General features: G+C 39.5%; 4 protein-coding genes across 4 annotated transcripts; all 4 read left to right on the top strand.

The window, feature by feature from the left end:
• Positions 1–130: 130 nt before the first annotated feature.
• Positions 131–2,709, top strand: LOC144542896 (uncharacterized). The gene is made up of 3 exons (XM_078290467.1): positions 131–278; positions 1,943–2,053; positions 2,330–2,709. The coding sequence occupies exons 1-3, from the start codon at positions 227–229 to the stop codon at positions 2,569–2,571; spliced, it is 405 nt and encodes a 134-aa protein (XP_078146593.1). The 5' UTR covers positions 131–226; the 3' UTR covers positions 2,572–2,709.
• An 890-nt stretch (positions 2,710–3,599) lies between these two features.
• Positions 3,600–5,784, top strand: LOC144542932 (uncharacterized). The gene is made up of 3 exons (XM_078290554.1): positions 3,600–3,705; positions 4,759–4,869; positions 5,567–5,784. The coding sequence occupies exons 1-3, from the start codon at positions 3,654–3,656 to the stop codon at positions 5,782–5,784; spliced, it is 381 nt and encodes a 126-aa protein (XP_078146680.1). The 5' UTR covers positions 3,600–3,653.
• Positions 5,785–7,866: 2,082 nt separating this feature from the next.
• LOC144542929 (uncharacterized) lies at positions 7,867–10,635 on the top strand. Its single transcript, XM_078290542.1, has 3 exons — positions 7,867–8,039; positions 9,286–9,396; positions 10,016–10,635. The coding sequence occupies exons 1-3, from the start codon at positions 7,988–7,990 to the stop codon at positions 10,234–10,236; spliced, it is 384 nt and encodes a 127-aa protein (XP_078146668.1). The 5' UTR covers positions 7,867–7,987; the 3' UTR covers positions 10,237–10,635.
• A 237-nt stretch (positions 10,636–10,872) lies between these two features.
• Positions 10,873–16,538, top strand: LOC144542945 (uncharacterized). Its single transcript, XM_078290577.1, has 3 exons — positions 10,873–11,065; positions 12,519–12,629; positions 15,901–16,538. Exons 1-3 carry the CDS (start codon positions 11,014–11,016, stop codon positions 16,122–16,124), a joined length of 387 nt encoding a protein of 128 aa, XP_078146703.1. The 5' UTR covers positions 10,873–11,013; the 3' UTR covers positions 16,125–16,538.
• The last annotated feature ends 4,045 nt before the right edge of the window (positions 16,539–20,583 follow it).

Below are 20,583 nucleotides of genomic sequence, written 5' to 3'. Positions count from 1 at the left end.
GACTCTCACCTATCAGAATGACAAAAACCTGTAGAAGCCCCTCTTGTTCCCTCCCTTCTCGCGTCTCACCGGGTTGTATTTAACCTTGGGCCTGTGGTGCAGGCTCACCAGTTTTTCTGACACTCCGCATCCATCCACTTGGGTGACAAGAAGCTTTGCGTGCTTTTATCCTGCGAAAGGAATTTTTCTGCCACCAGAAGCCAAGAGCGTCACCTCACACAGCAAGATGGGCAGGATCGTATTTGGAATCATCGCAGCCGTTGCATCTTTCATGCTGGGTAAGCCTGATCAATAATCAAGAGCAAGAATCAATGATCACAAACGTATTATTGGATGAGTAAGACTTTGATGGACAAGATGTGATCAAAACAATTCTGGCAATTAGTTTGTAAATGGTGGGTTTTTTCCAAGAGGTTCTCCAATAAATTTCCATTTTTTTGAAACTGTTGAGGTCAGTTTTTAGGTTTGGTTGCAGTATGCAATTGACCAGTAGTTAATCTGATTAAATATATAGCTATTCTTAATTTGTCATTCAATTAGAGGGGTTGGCTGGGAATAAACAGTGTGCCATAATATTTGAAAGGACTTTCAAATAAAGGATCTGGGCAGCTAATAACAAATATATCCAACAACTCAGTCAGTAAAAGGGCCTGACGCTCCATTTGTGTTTTATTTTGAATGGAGTGCCAGATTGATTGACTTGGAGTGACTGTGGTTCAGTTTATGCATCACTGTTGAGCAAACAGAACAACTGCCACAGGGTGAATTCAATTTGTTTTTGATCGACTAGTTAATCAGAATCAGAATCACTTTATTTGCCAAGTCAAATGCACAGGAATTTGTCTTGGCGACCGTATACCAGTCCAGTGTGGAGTGAATATATTTGGGCAAAATTAAAGATCAAATTCATCTTACTTCTTAGAGAAATGTATCCATTGACTGCTGCACACCTGTCTGCCACTTCCCGAGGTCTTGGGTACACACTCTGAGACTTGTTGAATTAATTAAGCTCCCACATCTCCATCCAACATGAAGTTTTGGGATTCATTAAGAAAGCCTCTTTAAAGAAAACTGCGACCTAGGACTCTCTTCTCAATCTTGCAAATTAGTGTGAACCTAAGTGAGTCAAAATCTTGTTGTGCATCCCCATTTAGTCTGAGTTTAGCATTGATTGGCAGTTGATTTCCTTTCACAGAGGATGTTCCTTGCCAATATGAAATTCAACCCTCATTTCTGAAATCAGAATGTTTTTCTTCATATTACTTCTGTTAGCCTGTCGTTGTTTCCTCATACACAATCCAGAAATCCAAACCAGGGTGTGGTCATGGCAGGTGCTTATGTTACTGTTACTGCCCTCCAGTTACTGTTCCTGCACAGCAGAACAGGGTGTGGTGCACCACAAATCAACCACAATATTTTATGGTGATACTTTGGCGCCGGCACAGAGGTGATGCCATGCGGCCCGGCAGAAAGTCATGCTGAACGGTCGGGAGCAAGACTAGAAAAACATTATGAGGCATCGCTGACATCAAAGGCAAACCAAAATAACACAAGAATAACACAAACTCTTACCAAAAGCATTGCCGCCATGAAAATAAAGCAAATTATGGGTGGATATTAAAGTCGAGAGTCTTCGTAAGATCTTTGCTTACAAAATAGTCTTGAGGACATGATAAATCTGTTTTTGAAATACTGAGTGGAAGCTTTTTGAATGAAATCATTCCAATATGTGCAAACAATCTCCTGTAGATACAGAGATGATACAGATTTTTTTTTTCCAGTCCATTGTTTCAGCTCATTTGACTGAATCTAAAACTTTTGGAGATCAGCTATCTTACTGCCACCAACATCAGAAACTTAGCAGCGTCTGAATCCTCTCCTCGTCTCTGTTGCTTGCAAGTTAAATTACACCTCTTAACCTTTTGTATTGTTTCTGTTTCAGTGGAGTCCCTGACATGCAACAAATGCTCAGTGGGTCTGTTCGGTTACTGCCTGAACTCTGCTGACGTGACCTGCTCAACCAACACCAGCGTCTGCTTTACCGGAAGAGCAAGTAAGTCTCGTCCACCTCACCAGCACTCACACCCTGTCAGTCAAACATTACATAACCACATGGGCATGTCTGCATTGTCAAAATCACTTTCACATACCAACACTCAATCACACACACACACACACACAAACACACAAAGGTCAACAAGCATACCCAGAATGCCTCAGCTGCCCCCACGTGACTAGAAGTTCATGTTTTACCTTCACACTGATCTGTATGTTTTTTTTTCTCTCAATACAATCCTTCTCTTCTCAACATCAATACTTTATTCCTCAGCTTTCCCCAGCCTCAGTGAATTCCAGGGCTTCAACACCCAGGGGTGCCGCGAGCCCTCCGGATGCAACGCCACCACCAACAGCACCCTGCTGGGCGCCACCGTCCAGACCACGGTCGAGTGCTGCTCCACGGACAGGTGCAACCCCGTCCAGCTGAGCGGCGCCCCCTCCACCAAGCTGTCCCTCACCGCCGCCCTCGCCGCAGCCGCCCTGGCCTCAGTGTGGGGGAGCATGCTGTACTAAACACCTGACCGCGCCCCGCCCCGCCCCTCCCCTTCCAGCAATAAACACTTTACACAAAAGCAACAATAACAACAACAACGGGAAAGACACACCGCATCTGCCAGCTGTCCATGAAACCAGTCTGACAAACCGGTTGCTTCAAACTTGACTTAATTTGTCGTTTTGCTATGATGTTGAATTAAACTCTCTGGACTTCTTGAGATAATGGTCTATATTATTTATATGCTTTGGCCATCCTATACTTAGTTCTGCTTGTGGATAGTTGTCATGTCAGTTTCCCCTTTTCTGATGACGAGTAACGTGAACCCAAATGTTCAGTATGAAGCTAAATGAACCGTGTATAGCTGGAACTGTTTTCATTTTTTACATGTTTACATCATGGAAGTCGATCAATGGAGTGTTTAAGGCAAACACTGAGTTCTTACACCTTCCACGCTGTTTTTATTCTTCTTCTTTTTTTTTTTTTTTAAACAAATTTTATTTATCCTTTTAATTAGTGTGTGTCTCATTGGACAAAATGAAGGAGTGAAAATAAAGAAAATCCTTTAAAAAAAACGTTCACTGGTGTTTTTATTTTAGAACATCATACAGAATATGAGCTGATCTTAATATGTCTTAGCAATATTTTTCTCTCTTCTCTTCTCTTCTCCTCTCTTCTCTTCTCCTCTCTTCTTTTCTCTTCTCTTCTCTTCTATACTCCTCTCTTCTCTTCTCCTCTCTTCTCTTCTATACTCCTCTCTTCTCTTCTCCTCTCTTCTCTTCTCTTCTCTTCTCTTCTCTTCTCTTCTATACTCTTCTCTTCTCTTCTCTTCTCTTCTCTTCTCTTCTCTTCTCCACTTCATATTAAAGGAATGTGCCTCCCGTCACAGGTTCCCTCTTATCGCAGGCCTTTTGTTGACCTTTATTTGCAAAGTATCACTGATCTAACTCCTGGTATATATAGATATCGACTCTATTTCTCAACACTTTATCGCACTCACACAGCTAGAGGAAGAGGAAGGTCCTGCATTATCACAGTTAGAGACCAACACTACTCAGTGATATTTTCTCTGATATTCTCACACATCTCTTTGAAGATCATAATGAACAAGTTTCTGTGCACCTGTGTGGCTCTGGCGGCGCTTTTTGTTACAGGTAGGTGCATGGCAAGCATCTATTGTGCATGGAAAACTATACATGCCTTTAACTTATACTTACCTTGGGAAAATGAAAATGTTTATCTTTTGTTAATGAAACTATACATTTTGTTGTCGATAACAACGACTTAGGTTGTTCTTCATTTCTTCTTGTTACAGCTGTGATAATCTCTCTTTAAATTTGTGTTTGGTTGAATTTCCAAAAAATGATGTTCTCTCCTTTGAGTTAGAGTTGGGAGATGTTTCTATTAAGGATGATGATGATGATGATGATGATGATGATGATGATGATGATGATGATGTAGAAAACCAAGGACAGGGTATTGTGGTCACAGCATGCGGTGTGATTGTACAAAATTGATTTAAAAAGCAGGGCAGATTTCATCTCTTCTGTATTTACCTCATAAAAAAAGGGTGCGGCATATCACATAATTTGCTTCAAAGTCATAATCCATTTCACATTGTGCAACAGGGCCGAGGCCACGGTTCACCTTGGGTGGTTATGGAACAAACCCTGTTGTGTACATTGTGATTACAGCAGGCGTTTGTTTGATAAAGGTGGTAAAGTAAATGAAGTTTGAATTTTTGAGCTTTTTGTTTTTTAACTTTCACCCACAGTATATGGTGGAGGATTGATACCCGGGGATCAAAATAATTCAAAATAATTAAAATGTTTTCAATCTTTTCCCCTGTGTCCCCTCTGAACTTTCTCACTGTCCTCTCCTCTCCTCCTTCTCCTCTCCTCTCCTCTCTCACCTCATTCTCCTCTCTGCTCCTCTCCTCTCCTCTCCTCTCCTCTCTCTCACCTCATTCTCCTCTCCGCTCCTCCTCTTCTCTCCTCTCTCACCTCTTTCTCCCCTCCTCTCCTCTCCTCTCCTCTCCTCTCCTCTCTCTCACCTCATTCTCCTCTCCGCTCCTCCTCTTCTCTCCTCTCTCACCTCTTTCTCCCCTCCTCTCCTCTCCTCTCCTCTCCTCTCCTCTCCTCTCCTCTCCTCTCTCACCTCCTCCTCCTCTCCTCTCCTCTCCTCTCCTCTCCTCTCCTCTCCCACAGTTGAGTCTCTGATCTGTAACACCTGTGATTTTGATCTCTTCGGCGCCTGCTTCAAGGAGTCAACTGTAAATTGCAGCAAAGCTCAGACCAACTGCTACGTCGGAGAAGCCAGTAAGATCAACAGCTGAATGACTGATGCTTATTTCATTTAGCAGAAGGAAAAGCCATCAGATAACTGTACTGTACTGTTACAAAGTTATCCAGGAACTATTTGCATTAGACTGACATGTCGTTATATTGGTTTGCTGATATATTGGGCTGATATTGGCCTTATATTAAATATCAGAAACAGGCCGGTCAATGCCGTCCATCTCTGATACGATTAAGGTTCCTCCCTGACCACAGCTACAGCAAAACAGTGTAAAAGGCAATGACAATTTATTTTCTTGGCACATTTTATTTATTTATTTAATTGTTCAATTAGGATTTGTGTAAATTATGAACGTCATTTTGGGTTAAATTAACAATTCAGTTAACTCCAAATTATGTCACATGATGATCTAAATGCTGTTTCAGAGCCTGCCAAGAATAAAATTCTGGGGGAAACACTGAATATTAGTAATTTGTTTTTGGCATGAAAATGGTCAAATTTAAAGGTATAGAATATCAGCACAAAATATCGGCTATCTGCGACTATAGTCCAAAAATATCTGTATGGAAAATAGGACTTCAAAAACCCATGTCAATGAAACCCTACGTGTCATTTATCAGAAGTCATTTTTGTTTGCTTTGACTGTGTGATTGCTCTATAATAAGCTCAAGTAAAATGCAATTCACGTCAATGATACCTCTCCTCTGCCTCCTCCAGAGTTTAATGTGACAGAGCTGCTGAGTCTCTATGCCAGAGGCTGTATAGAACCAGCTGCCTGCGTAAACCAAACGGGAATCATCCTGACGACCAGCTACAGCGTCACCAGGACCTGCTGCAGCAGCGACCGCTGCAACGGAGCCTCCTCCATCCAGCTGCCTCTCACTGCGGCCCTGGGAGCCGCCATGGTGGCTGTTTGGAGCACCTGGGATCACTAGAGAAGAAGAAGAGTGGAGTGGGAAATGAGTCACTACACATTTCAGTAACCCTTTAAATTACAGGCCATTAATTACGCAGTAATAACCGGAAAAACCTAAGTAATATCCAAGTAAAATAGATGTAATAACTAGTTATAGCATTAGAATGACTGGTAATTACTGTGTGATACACAACTAAATAAAAAAAAGGTGCTTTTTCATGTGGCACTACCACACACTTTTGAAAACCCTAGAAAGGTGCTAGAGGCAGATGACACCTAGGTTTTCATTTGCTTGTAATGTAGAATACATACAATAATACATTATATATTTTAGAAAAGACATACCAGTACTGACTATGTACAATATTCACATATTAACAGAAAACAGCTGAAACCCCAGAACGGGCCTCGCCCGATAAAAAGCACCTTTGTTTACTTATACTTTGTTTACTTACTCAGTAGTTACCAGTCATTCTAATGCAGTAACTAGTTATTAAATCTATTTTATTTTTATTTTATTATTTTATTTGGAAATTACTTTATTTGCAGGCATTACTACATAGTTAATGGCCTGTAATTTAAAGGGTTTCCCACATTTCCAATTCAAAATTTCATTCCTTTTTTCTACGCCTTAATTTCTTGACTATATTTTAAATTAAATTTTTTGTTCAGTGTCCATATGATGTATACTGAAGGGATGCGCAATATGACTCAACTTGGACATAACACTCTATAGTATAGGAGACAATTACATGCAATGTGTTGGGTGTATCGAGACTGAACTGACCTGCTTTTATATGCACTTCCACACTTTTCAACACCTGTTAATTCAGTTTGAAAACCTTTAGAGGCTTCCAGAGTGTGTTGCCGTTATGCAGTGAAGCCACAAGAATTAAAGCAGGTTTTGATCACGTGACGTCTCCAATGTTTATTCAAGATATTGTAGTTTCACCTCACTGTATTCTCAGAGCCAACTCAAAGGCCTCTGTCTGCACATAACTGCTAAATCCTGACACCAATTACAACATGATATTATTTCCACTTGCATCCCTGTGTGTGATTTCTTTGGAATGTAGCTACAGCTTATAAGTAATTAATGTGATTGAATAAGCCAGATGTTAAACAGACCAAGACACTTGACTGGGGAGCGGTCCACCTGCCACCTGGATCAAACAGCATTTCCAAATAGTGTTTGTTTTAACCTGCTTGGAGTATGTGGACGTGGATTTTACAATAAATGCTATTGACTGAATTACTATTGACTATTTGCAAGTAAATTTTGTGTACTTTCACTATAGATTAAAACAAAAACTAAACTTTCAGATACTTTTTGACCCAGGTGTGGATTGCATGGGTTCAAACTCCAGTCACACTTTGCTATCATCTGTGTTGTTTTGATAGAAAAACTGATATGAGTAGACCTGAAAAAAAAAAAAAGATTTGAAATATGATTTACATCTCTGTGCTTATACAGTTCATATAGTTAGATGCAAAGTATGTTTTGAACACTTACTCACTGAGCTCACAGCTTCCATTCCATTCAAAACGAGTTTCTATTCTATTCTATTCTATTCTATTCTATTCTATTCTGTTCTATTCTTCAAAGTCTGCTATAGTGTAGTTATTAGCTCAATGCTATTACAGTGAAGGGAGTGTTCTCCTCATTATCGGATTGCTTTGATACAGAATCCTAATGTTTGTTGAGGAATTACTGTATTATTGACTGAAGATTAATTCTCTATTGAAAAGTTGTTCAAAGAATTCTTTTGAAAAGTAAGGTAATGGTGTTTTAAGTTTAAAAGGCTTGTTGTGCGAGAATGACGTGTGATATGTACACACACAAACACACAAAGACCCACTCAAACACACACACACATGCACACACAGCAATGAGGTTGTGCTGTCAACATTTTAACAAATGTGTGAATGGGCGACAAATCTACATCTACGCCTCTCTGACGCCCCGTTCTCTCACGGGTTCAACCCCGTTTTTGTTCACCATATAGGGGTAAGAACCACGTTCCCCAACCCCGAGCCCCTGACGCCACACCCTTGGGATAAAAGCAGATGCCCGCAGCAGGTGATGCTCATTACAAACCTCGATACACTTTATCAGACAGATACTTGCACTGTTGGATCTTTGAAAGGCTTTTTGACTGGTTCTGTTGCTGTGGCATCATCTTATTTCCTCTGTAGCCCACACATCTCTCTATAAGATCAAGATGAACAGATTCCTGTGGGTCGGTGTGGCACTGATGGCGATGTTAGTTACAGGTAAGAGGAAGAAGGAGGCATTCATCTACCACAGGAAAATGGCATTACATATTTTGTTATCATAGCATATTTTGAGGATTAGGACCTCCAAATGGTTCTCTCTCAACCTGATCAATGATAATCAGTGGTCAATGATCACCTATAAGGCGCTGATAATGCTCAGAGATGCAACATGATACATGAGAAAGACCCTCAATGAAACAACCTTGGGAAATGGATGAAGTTAGACTCACACTAGAGATACTTTATGTGAAAAAAGTTACAGACATTTACTGTAACTGAGATGATTAAAAGGAGGACACAGATAGGATTAACTGCTGATGACAAAAAATGTAATCAAATAATTTAAATGTTTATTATCATTTTAATGACTGCATTCCAAAGTGCTCTACATGCATAACTCATGATGTGCCTTACTTTTATACCAACAATCATTTCATAAGTTTGTTGTCAATGTTTTTTATTTGTTTATTTATTTCAAATTTTGTGTTCTAATTTTGGAATGAAACTCTTCAATTAGACCAATAGATAGTTCATGTCAAATGTGAGTTTTACTGATAAATTTAAGGCAGATATTTCACTGCTTCACGCAGAATCTTTGAGCTGCTCATATACTGTTTCGCAAATGGATTACATCATTATTTTATTGCACAGTGTCACCAAGTGTTGTGCTAAGTTTAGAAGGTGAGTCAAACTTAGTCACATAGTCATTACACCAATACACATGATGATAAATTATACTAAAAATGTGAGAGCTAAACTTGTCTGTCTGTGAGTAAATTAACTGGAATGTCATGGGAATAGAAAATGGCTGATCCATGAAACAACATTGGGCAACTAAAAACTCTTTGTCTCTCCAAGTATAAATTGAAAAGTTACTGGATTTAATCTGAATTAATGAAAGTGTTTTCTAACATTGTAGTTAATGTTTATGTGTGATGGTGTGTTTTTTTTATAATAACGACAACTTTGATGATGACTATGATAATGATGGTGATGTTGTGATGTTGATAAAGGAGATGATGATGTCAGCATTGTGGTCAGGGAAGCGGCAGGTCGTTGTATTCATTGAAATATTGGTTTAGTGACAAAATATTGAGTTTAGTCACTGTGGCTTACTGGTTAAATTTCCTCCGATGTATTACTTGGAAGAAAGTAGGTCCTTCTCCTTTTCCATCACCTCTCCGCTCTCCTCCTGTCCTGTCGTTTACTCTCCTCTGTCTTTCCCTCCTTCCCCTTGTTGCAGGTGAGTCTTTGACCTGTAACACCTGCAGAGTGGGGATCGCAGGTAAATGCCTGTTCAGCTCCACCGAGACGTGCGGCGAGTCCGAGACAAACTGCTACTGCGGAAATCTGGGTGAGACTAAAGCAAATGATCATCTGCTTTCCCGTTCAGTCCGTTACAACCTGTACGACTCACAGTATGTCATTCTCTGCACGTCAGGGATTCTTTATGATAAACAGTAGTTGTTTATTATTATTATTGAGTTTAAACAGCTGCTCTACAATGCAATGTGCTATATAATCAGTTGCAGTTAGGGACAATTAAAGCTACAACATGCAATAGGCTTTGAAGAAGTGGATGGTGAACGCAGCCAATCTGCAAGAAAAAGAAAATGCAATGCTGATGTTCACTGTGTTTTTGAACAGGTCTTGTCTGCTGCACGTTTAGCCGTGTTGTACTTTCTTTTCTTACCGCTTTCTACCATTGTAGTTGTTGCTATGACTTCCCTGCACTGTGGTCTTTGCCTCCTTGCTGGCCACACCCACAGCAAATAGTATATGCCCCGAAACGTCCCAAACACCATTGAAAAGCAAATTTTAGACAGTGGGATTTAGGCATGAACACACACAGACAGACAGACTGATAACGTATAATGCATCCCATTTTTTATTGTTATTATAACGTCAAAAAGTTACATACTGTAGCTTTAAGTTCAACAGAGGCAGCTGAACTCTTTCCTCGCCCCCTCCAGCTTTCAACGTCAGTGGTTTGCTGAGCCTCCAGACCAGAGGCTGCCTGGCCTCGGCTTCCTGCAACCAAACGGAGACGGGAAGCCTCCTGACGGCCGGCTACACCGTCAGCAAGACCTGCTGCAGCACCGACCGCTGCAACGGAGCCTCCTCCATTCGGCTGCCTCTCACTGCTGCTGTGGGCGCCGCCCTGCTGGCCGTCTGGAGCAGCTGGGATCAGTAGAAAAGCCTCTTAAGGGAGGATCCCACTCATCACTGGGTGTAGTCTTTGTATGCAAAGGGATTAAAAACAGGTTTTACTCAGGTGATGTGTTGTAGTTGTAACAGTGGCCTCTTGGGGAAGCACCATACAAACTGCTACATTGTGATACTTATGATGTTGTGCTATGTCTGCAATTTTTTGGTTCTGAGAATATAGACTCGATGTGGAAGCACAATGTAACTGTAGTATGGGACAATATTTTATACAAATGTGCAGCTGAGAAATTGTTCATCTAATTAGATCATCTAATCATCCATCTCATAGCCACAGAAAAATGGTTCATTACATTTATGTGGGCTGTTTGATTTCTTTTAATACATTTTTGCTTTTGTAGATTCACATGAAATATTAAGAAAAAAAACAAAAACAAAACAACTTATTGACTGATTGACTGATTTTACTCTTGTGTGTAAATTGGTTGAATGAATAAAAAAAAACAACTGAACAAGATTAAACTGAATGTCTGTCAAGTTTAGGTTCCTCCAGACTGTGTATGTTAATGGAAAAAGGTTTGACCTGTGAGGAATTTTCCAGTCATGCTGCTGACTTCCTCTTCACCCTGACACAAGAAGACAGAAGAACCTGATGAACCTCATTCTCTTGCCTGTTCCTTCCTCTTTGTTTCTCACCTGAAATCTTGCCATTGCTTTTTCAGTAGCCTGCTTGAGTAAGACCAGTAATTAAGCCTAAAAGTATTTTTATTAGAGGAATCTTTTGATCCCGTAACCACACGGAAAGATGAATAATTTTTGGAAAGGAGTGTTTGTCCTGGGAGCCTTCATAGCAGCAGGTGAGTTCAGAAACACGTCTAAAATCAGAACATTGACTTGATAAAATGAAATGTTAAACCTGATCCTTATACCAAACCAAAGCCAAAGGAAGGCCCATTACTGAAAACCAAACCATTTATTATTGTCATTGTTATTGTTGTTGTTTTTGTGGATTAAAAGAGCTTTTGATACGACTAACATTATGTAACGCCAAAATCTTTAATGCACTTTTGAGATGTAAAACATTTCTTTACGTCCGTAATATGTGTAGTGAGGTGAATCAGACCCACATATTGAGCTATATAAGTTAAAGTGTATCAGTATACCCAGATGCTTTGTGGCTAAATAAAATCCCAGGCTGGGGGTAACAACTAAACATTACTTTGACCAACAGCAAACAGCTGTGGAATTTCAGCGCCTCAAAGCTCGTCATTGTACTGTTACTGTGGCATCTGATTTCAATATCTAATAAGTGTGGTTTTCATTTTTGTGCCAAGTGCCAAATGACACTAAAACTCATTATAATAGGAGGACAAATGTAGTCAAGAGAATTGGATTCATATAGGTAGTATGGCTGTTACGATGTTTGTACCCAATATTGGAGGCTCATTATACCTGCATAAACAAAAAGAGAAAGATGGGTGATTATATTAATTGCCTTCCATGATTAAGCCTCATGGGGTTTTACTGCACAGCTTAATGATATTCACTCCATCAACTGAGTTCCTGGTCCAGTGGTCAGTCAGATCTAATAAGGTGTTCTTCGTTATCTTGTAGTATATACTGAGGTTTCACAATAATGAGACTAGAGCATTCTATATAATAATTAAAGTCACAATGAAACGGCACTTTGAGGGCATCTTGCTTCTTTCATTTGATGTATTTCCTGTTGAAATGGGAGATTGGGGCATGACGCACAGAGGGATCATCAAAAGTGTAAACCAACTGGATATCAGTTAGGGAGGGAAAGGCAGTTTTATTTGTTTTTTTAAGCCTCCTGGTACACAATAATGTGTATTAAAGATAGGCTACACTGTTTTGAAGAAAGCATAAGTGATGGGATTTTGATATAAAAATACAAGAAAATAAAACTTTTTTACAAATTTATTGATAATAGGTGTTTATTATGCAATGGAAATTTAGCTAACAAGGTGAAAAGTCATTTTTCATTTCATTGTGACTTTAAGTGCAAATACAAAATAGACCTGATTCCATTTTTTGGCATCTATGCATAATAATGTAGTTTATTACATCATCATCTCTAGCTGTCTTTCACACCATAGCAGCCCATGTTATAAGAATCAAGCTCGGTCACGTACGCCTGCAGCCTAGACTATCTCTATATCTCCCCAACCATCCATCATCCATATCTTTTTCCTGGTACAGGTGTGCTGTACAGGCAGTGTCTCCAAACTATGTTGTTGAGTGAGTTGTGAAGCTGCCATCATATTGTCTCCTCTTTCCATCCCACAGCACAGTGTCTGACCTGCAGGCAGTGCCCCATTGGTGTATTTGGGACGTGCCTGTTTCCACAAGATGTCACATGTGATAACTCAACTCTCAACTGCTACACTGGAGAAGCACGTAAGGAAAAATAATTAACATTATGACCAGACCGGAAAGGATGAAATATACCTGTATCATAAAACTAAAGAGAGTGATGTTAAAGGCCCAACCTGTAAGACAAATGTGAACAAGTGCAAATTATTTTAGCACTGAATGAATTAATGAATTGTCAAGGGGCAGAGATTAGGACCCAAATGCAGACAGTCTGAAGCAAGCAGCTTCAATGAAGAACTGCGGCAAGTACAAAACAGGAAAACCAAAAACCACCACAGGCTGGCAAACAAAGGAAGACAAAATCAAATCTGGCCAGTAACAAGGCGAGAAAGGTATCCACATGAAACACGGGGGTACACAGCAGGAGGCGCCGCAGGTAACGTGGGAAACACAACAGACGAACTGACACCACTCCAGGGAAAAGACAGACTACTTATACACACAGACTAACGGGGAAATGAGGAACAGCTGGCAGGAGGGAAAAGAGTCCGGGAGCTGATAGGTGGAAGCAGGCTGGTGAAGGGGGAACAAGGTAACAGGGCAAACGAGGGTGATGCAGGGCAGGTGTGGAGGGAAGGAGCACAGAAGGGAGGAAAGTCCAAGGGCATCTAGTGGCTGGCAGGAGGATAGCAGGACTGGGGAGTGAAAGGAGTGGTGACCACACAGGGGCAGACAGGGGCAGACCATGACATGAATGAATGAATGAATGAATGAATGAATATTTTATTTTCGTGTCTGGTCATCTGGCCATCCCTCATGGAATTATTCAGACACATTAACTAACAACAAACCAAACATTCTGGCATGTTAACCCACCATCATCTAACAGCACAATACATAGATATCATACAAACATAAATATAAACATAAACAAAAACATAAACATCATCCAAACATAAACATAAGCATAAACCTCCCACAAATAACGTTCCAGGAGATATCCCACAATGGAAAAACAGCAAATATACAAACATACAAACACAGCACTCTAAGCACAAGACACAATACACAAATCCAAATAGGACAAAATCTGCATCTGCATCCATTAGTGCCAAACACTGTATATTTGATCCAGTTCATAAACCAATAGTTTGCAATCCATATAAAATAGAGTATGAGGAATTTATCTATCATATGTTACTTTTCTCCTCCTATCCCATGCTTTAGAGAGATATTCAGAGAATGCAAAAACATTATCAAAAAGGTATTCAATTTAAGCTCCATTCTCAATACCTATCAAATCTAAATCAGGAACATTAACTAACAATATTTGTCGTAAATCATGATATAAAGGACAATATAGAATATAAATTACTTCTGCCCATGACTGTGTGCATTTAGTCTGGACTTGGTATTTAAACTCCTCCACTTCCACATTTGCTCTTTGGAGTCCACACTCTTCTAATAAATCAAGTATTTCAGATACCCATTCACCTCCGACAGACAAATCCCAATAAAATATTTCACTAGCCACCCTGTTGGTTGGTAAACCCAGCAGCTTTCCATCTTACTTCACAGGAGTCCCACCCCATATCTCCATTAACTGCCAAAACAGGCGCATATTTATGAAGTCCCAAAAATAATCGAATTGCCCGATTATGGACACCTTCGTTTTTCTGAAACCTTTTGTAACCCCATATTCCTGACACATAATCTAAAACAAGACATACACATGTTTGATACAGTTTGGAATATGTAGAATAACCCATATCTCTCAGCATTTTAGTTTTACCTATAATACCTCCCAATGCCCTGCTTGCCGAGTCTGCTAGAACTGATGCACCATGTAAAAAGGACATACTTTCATCTAGAAACAAACCAAGATACTTATATTTATCTGTAAACTCAAGTTGTTTCACACCAACACAAAACTGAAAACTACTCCTTTCTCTATCTGGTTTTCGAAAATCCATAACTTGTGTTTTTCTTTTGATTGATAAAAAGTCTCCACTTTTTACACCATTCAGCAACATGTCAGCATTGTTTGTAAATCCTCCTCATTTTCTGACAGTAAAATAATATCATCAGCATAAAGAAGAATGTACAGTACATGGCCACATAACACCCCTTTCCCCAGCTGCTTTACCTCTCTTACCAAATCATTAATAAAAACACCAAATAAGGTTGGTGATAGAACATCCCCTTGTTTAACACCAGAGGGCGTGGAAAACCATTCTGTAAGATATTCATTCACTTTTTCACAGGCAACGGGTGCCCTATATAAAGAGTTAACAGCTTGATAGAATTTTCCATTAACCCCTATTTGGTAAAGCTTATACTTTAGGAGATCATGATCAACAAAATCAAACGCCTTTTGAAAATCAATAAAACAAGAAAATGTGGGCTTATTGTATTTTAATCTGTTTCTAACCACTGTGGATACTGTATAAATATGATCTATACAGGCTCTTCCCTTTCGAAAACCATTTTGCTCCTCCTCTAGTAGACTGTTTTGCTCTAAAAACTGTACTAATCTATTATTTAAGACGGAGGAATACAGTTTATATACAGTGCTCAGTAGACTAATGCCCCGATAATTTAATGGCACCTTTGGGTCATCAGCACTAGTTAAATGCTTGCCAGCTGTGAGCGAAATACAACAATACAAAATCAAATCAAATCATTAGTAATAGCTCACTACTACGAGTAAAGTTACATCCTTATCAAAGTATTAAGCTCCCTTAGAATGAAGAAATCCAACAAAGAATATGTAAAAACTGTCAAACAATCTAATGTTGTTAAGTTGCAACATTACCTTATCTTATCATCAGGGAATGTGAAATGAATCTTCTACTAACAGTGAAATGCTACAACAAACAATTTAAATTGTATAGAAATGTGGAATGGAAAAAAACAACCTTGCAATGGAATTACACTGAACCACCACAGGCATTTCAGACAGTTTGACAAGGACCTAATGAAAATCCTACAGTCTCTTTGCAACTTCAGCACATGTAGATACTTGCCCTTCTGAGCATGACAGTAGAGTCGCTGCACCACTGAAAACTAAAGACAATGGGAGTTTTTTTCACTCTCACACTGATTGACAGAGAATCCTAGTTGTGCAAGCTTTGTTTACATTTCTAACGCTTGTAAACAGCGGGATAGAAGAGGCTTGTACTTTTGAGTTACGATGGATTAAGATAACAAATTTATTTTCCAGAAAAAAACATCATACTGTCTAAGAACACATGTACATATCCAAACTTTAGATGGTCAAAAAAGTGTGTATTGGGGCTTTAATCTCTTCTGACTTTCCAATTCATCCTCCTCCTTTTTTTAAAAATCTTTCCAGAGTTCAACGCCACAGGGACGTTCAGCCTGCACACCCGCGGGTGCCTGGACTCAGACCTGTGTGGGAAGACGCTGACCGGCTCCATCCTGGGTGCTGGTTTCACTAGCAGCTTCCAGTGCTGCCAGACTGACCTCTGTAATGGAGCCGGCGCTGTCCGGCTTTCACTGACTGCTGCCCTCAGCGCTGCCGTACTGGCTTCTCTATGGGGATTCTGGGAGTTGTAGTTTGGATTATCTCACCTTCTCCTGCTGTTTCCACTGTTTCCCACAGTGGATTTCCATGATTTGCCCCACCGTTGCCTTGTAATAGTACTTAAACTGATCATTTGTAATGCAGTGCACAAAGTAACACTACATACTGTGACCTGTTTTGCTGCTCATTAAATTATCTTAAAATACACAATGACAATGCAATGCTTGAATACTTGATTGACCTAAATGGGCCTGAGATAAGCTAAGGTGAAACTTATCCCTGACAGCAAATAAAAAATAGAAAATAAATAAGAATGTAGTGTGTGTGCATATGTGGGTGGGTGTTCAAATGGAAAATAACCTGTCTCTGTAGTTATGTGATAAAATTGAAAATGAACATAAAGTGTGCCAAAAAAGAACTAACTAAAAGTAAAACTGATAATGATATTTGTCTGATCTTTCTGCATCAAAAGCAACACGTTCATCATAGCTGCATTTCCATAATCAACTCAGAACTCATAGCATCCTGGTGTCCTCCTTTAAGTTTTTTACTCTCCAAACAAACACACCCTTGTCTGGATAATAAAAACTTCAAGTGACAGTGCCACAGACCGTTAATCAGCCCTAAAATCAGCCAAAAAACAACCATGGAAAACTACAAGACTTCACTGGGCGGCCTGAGAGACCATCCTTCACCTGAAGGACCGGGGTCAAGTGCTGTGTCAACAAGCATCTGAAGTGTCCAGAGCGGCATCCAGAGCGGCAAAATTAGAATTTCCCTATGGAGATTAATAGAATAGTTCTTCCAAAAATGAGTCAAAATTCAGTCATTATCTGCTCTACACCCATGTCAGTCAAAACTCCATTGAATCTTGTAGGATCTCCAAACACACAGAGAGTTAGCTCCATCTTCATCTTAGCCTTTTCCCAAACTGTTGAAGTTAACAGGGCCATCTTTTTACAGCTAAAAAAAAAGCATGAAATGTCAAATCAAATTTCTCCAAACACAGCAGAGTATTGTCAGTGACCCTAACCCCTTGCTGCACAAGCTCTTTGGAAGAATTTCATGGCCATTTTGTGCTTTTTCTTTTGAGTCGTAAAAACATAGCCCCATTGATTTCAATGGTTTGAAAGGAGGCTGAGATGGAGCCACGAGGGCAAACTCCTGTGTGTTCGGTGATCCTGAAAACTTCAGTGGAGTTTCGACTGACATAGGGGTGAGAAGATAACGACTATATTTTCATTTTAGGGTGAACTTAATCTCCATAAGGAAATTGTTATTTCCCGCTCTGGATGCCACTCTGGAAACTTCAGCAGGGCAGAAGCTTGTTGACACGGTTCTTCAGGTAAAGGATGGTTTCTCTAGGCCAGCCTGGCTGATTTTAGGGATGATTTACGCTCTGCACCATAATTGGTGGGCATGGGAAGCTTTTATTGTTCACAGAGGCAGACAACAGTTATTGTCTGCTCCTTTTGTGCAGGGCTTTGTTTTACAAGAACAGTCTGCACTGTGATATATTATGTGTCACACTCAGCAACTAGAGTATATCTTTGTGTGAAATCTTCTCCGCTGAGCCTTACGACCTACTTAGTCCTGTTTCTCCACTCTGTCTGCAGGTCGCTTCCAAACCAAGGATGCCATCTAGTGGCTTTATTAGTGTGACTAATAAAGACGGGGTTTGTCCGTCCTGTTTCTCTCTCTTTCTCTAGTGCATCTTAAGGAGGAGCACGGCACACTGACAGGCTGACTAGGCCTGAAGAGCCAGTCTCAGTCTAATCACAACATGACAGCCTCAGGCTTCTGCAATATGCAGCAAGCATGCCTTCAACACTATGTTTCAGTGTTTTTAAATGAGGCAAAGAATGAGTCACGAATGAGCCAAACAGATACGCGATTGTTGAAGAGTCCTAACCCTATCAAATGATTTGAAAGAATATGAGTCTTCCGGACACACCGCATAAAATTTCCAGGTCATACAGATACAGAAGATATGAGAGTAAAAACAGAACTGCAAGACAAACATTTTCCCCTTATTTGATCAACAAGTGAAATAATTCTCTACTAATTCTTTACTTCTCAGACAGGTCAAATTGTCAAATCAGGTCTTTTATAACTTGCTATCCAATGTCATGCCATTGTATTAACGCAGAAGCTACAGTAGAGGTTCCCAAATTTGTTGATGTCAAGGAAGTTGAGACAGTTTTGACAACAAACCCCCATCTGAGAAGTTTTTGTTGTCAGTCTCTACTTTATATGGGAAAATCACAGTGGAGAGAGTGAAACCTCTTATCAGAATAGTCACACTTATACTTTCTCTCACTGGGTTAACTTCTAGTGAATTAAATAACATTGAAATTAAACTATTATTATTAATTCATTAAACTATCCCCAAACTATCATTTTCCTGGAGACCCCTAAGAACTCCCTCAAGGACCCCTGGGGGCCCTGGGGTAGTTTGGGCACCACAGTCCGACATGACTGGGGCACACACAGCACCTGAATAAAGGCTTTGACTGTCAGTGTTACATGAGCCTGTTACTTACAGCTGGACTGATAACCCAACGTGGCTTCCCGCAATACTTTTTTCATCTGGCAGATTTTTGGACACGATTCAGCCCTGCATAGTTTTTGACTCCTGGCAAGAAGTAACATGAAGTTGTTTATCTTTTGAAAGCAATGAGCCAGTTAAAGATCAATATCACCCTCAACTGGGCATGTCCTGTACTGCAATACAACTAGACACACACATGCATTTATGCATGCATGCATACACACATGCATACATTTTCCATATATTTCAGAATATGATTAATTCAAAGACATACTTTTTACGTGCAGCTGACATTCATTGGAAATGTATTTTGAATGTATATTTTGACAACATATTTGCTGTTGACAAAATATATTTCCAAGTATTAGCCTATTCACTGCCAAAAGAAACAAAACATTGAGCTAATGTCATATATATTTTTTACTAGTCTGATATTTAATAGATTTGCATGCATATGTGAAGTGTTCAATATCCGTGCAAACACTTTGTGAACAATAACCAATAAATGTCTGTGACAGTTTGTGGCTGCAGATCCAGACTGAAAATCACAACATGAGCTGGGAAAAAATCATGATGTTTGAAATCACCCCACCGGTTGTGATTGGTATAGATTTAATAAGGGAAATCAATAAGGGACACCTGGATTCACCTAATCAAAAATAAATAAATAAATAAATAAATAAATACTGGTGATAAAGCTTTTTCGCTCTCATCTTCATCTGGTAATATAATCGAGAAAGTTAATGTTTATAAATATCTTGGTATTTGGATCGATGACAAATTATCATTTAAATACCATATTGAAACTCTGGTCATTAACCTAAGGCAGAGGGTTGTTTTTTTGCGTAGGAATAAAGTGTTCTTTCCTAGGAGTTGCAGGAAAAGGATAGTTGAGGCAATGTTTTTATCAGTCTTGGATTATGGTGACTTTGTTTATAGAAATGCTGCTACCTCCACACTCCACTCCCTGGATGTTGTGTATCACTCTGCCCTCCGTTGTATTTCTGGTGCCCCTTATTCAACTCATCACTGCACCTTGTACTCTAATGTTGGATTGCCCTCTCTTTCTCAAAAGCGCGATCAACATTTGTTTGTATTTATATTTAAAACTTTAATTGGTAAACTCCCACTCTATATTTCATCCCTCTTTGAATGGCAGAGAAATAATCACGACACGCTCCTCGGATCGCCTAATACTTCAAGTTCCTCGTGTAAACTCAGAACTTGGAAAGACTGCTTTAAGTTATAGTGCCCCTGCAACAGCCTTCAAAATGTTTTTAAATTAGATACCTTGCCCTCCCGAGGCCATTTTAGATCGCTTGTTGCGTGTCAAGTGGTATTTGAATGCAACTGTTTTAATTATTTTTTAAATTTGTAATCTTTTAATTTATTTGAATTTGTATTTTACTTTATTTGTATCTCATTTCATTCATTTTATCATTTTATGTACCCTTGTTTTCTTGTTCTTATTCATGTATTTTATCTGTTGTCCTCAATGGGTTTTCCGAGTATAAATAATGGTGTGATGATCACTGTAGGCTACTTAAGAAAGAGTAGATGTCCCTAATATTTCATTCATTCAGTGTATATTTTTGGCTACTATGAATGTGAGCTACATGTAGGCCTACAAATACACATTACATTTTCCACATCTTGAAACATATCTTTAAACGTATTCTGAAGTGTAGGCTATGTGATGTGAAATGTATTTTTTGCAGTATGGCAAACAGTCCTGCAGACATACCTGAGTAAGTAGACTATTACATAAGCGACAGCATGGCTTCCCTCAACCTACTTCTTTATCTGAACAGATTCTTGGATAAGATTCAGCCCCACGTGCCCAGGTTTTGACTCCTTTCAAGTTTATCTTTTGAAAACAACGAGACCATGTAGAGGTGAATAACTCAAATTCAGATGGACCGTTTGGTTTCGCCACACCT

The sequence above is a fragment of the Centroberyx gerrardi genome, chromosome 19 (genome assembly GCF_048128805.1).
Source record: "Centroberyx gerrardi isolate f3 chromosome 19, fCenGer3.hap1.cur.20231027, whole genome shotgun sequence".
Classification (NCBI taxonomy): Eukaryota; Metazoa; Chordata; class Actinopteri; order Beryciformes; family Berycidae; genus Centroberyx; species Centroberyx gerrardi.
This window is presented reverse-complemented; position numbering and strand designations above follow the sequence as displayed.

Excerpts from the sequence above, each read along its gene's own strand:
- LOC144542896 (XM_078290467.1), top strand. The coding sequence starts at position 227 with ATGGGCAGGATCGTATTTGGAATCATCGCAGCCGTTGCATCTTTCATG. Across the intron at positions 279-1,942 it reads CGTTGCATCTTTCATGCTGG|TGGAGTCCCTGACATGCAAC; the intron begins GTAAGCCTGATC and ends TTTCTGTTTCAG. Across the intron at positions 2,054-2,329 it reads CTGCTTTACCGGAAGAGCAA|CTTTCCCCAGCCTCAGTGAA; the intron begins GTAAGTCTCGTC and ends TTTATTCCTCAG.
- LOC144542932 (XM_078290554.1), top strand. The coding sequence starts at position 3,654 with ATGAACAAGTTTCTGTGCACCTGTGTGGCTCTGGCGGCGCTTTTTGTT. Across the intron at positions 3,706-4,758 it reads GGCGGCGCTTTTTGTTACAG|TTGAGTCTCTGATCTGTAAC; the intron begins GTAGGTGCATGG and ends CCTCTCCCACAG. Across the intron at positions 4,870-5,566 it reads CTGCTACGTCGGAGAAGCCA|AGTTTAATGTGACAGAGCTG; the intron begins GTAAGATCAACA and ends TGCCTCCTCCAG.
- LOC144542929 (XM_078290542.1), top strand. The coding sequence starts at position 7,988 with ATGAACAGATTCCTGTGGGTCGGTGTGGCACTGATGGCGATGTTAGTT. Across the intron at positions 8,040-9,285 it reads GATGGCGATGTTAGTTACAG|GTGAGTCTTTGACCTGTAAC; the intron begins GTAAGAGGAAGA and ends CCCTTGTTGCAG. Across the intron at positions 9,397-10,015 it reads CTGCTACTGCGGAAATCTGG|CTTTCAACGTCAGTGGTTTG; the intron begins GTGAGACTAAAG and ends CGCCCCCTCCAG.
- LOC144542945 (XM_078290577.1), top strand. The coding sequence starts at position 11,014 with ATGAATAATTTTTGGAAAGGAGTGTTTGTCCTGGGAGCCTTCATAGCA. Across the intron at positions 11,066-12,518 it reads GGGAGCCTTCATAGCAGCAG|CACAGTGTCTGACCTGCAGG; the intron begins GTGAGTTCAGAA and ends TCCATCCCACAG. Across the intron at positions 12,630-15,900 it reads CTGCTACACTGGAGAAGCAC|AGTTCAACGCCACAGGGACG; the intron begins GTAAGGAAAAAT and ends AAATCTTTCCAG.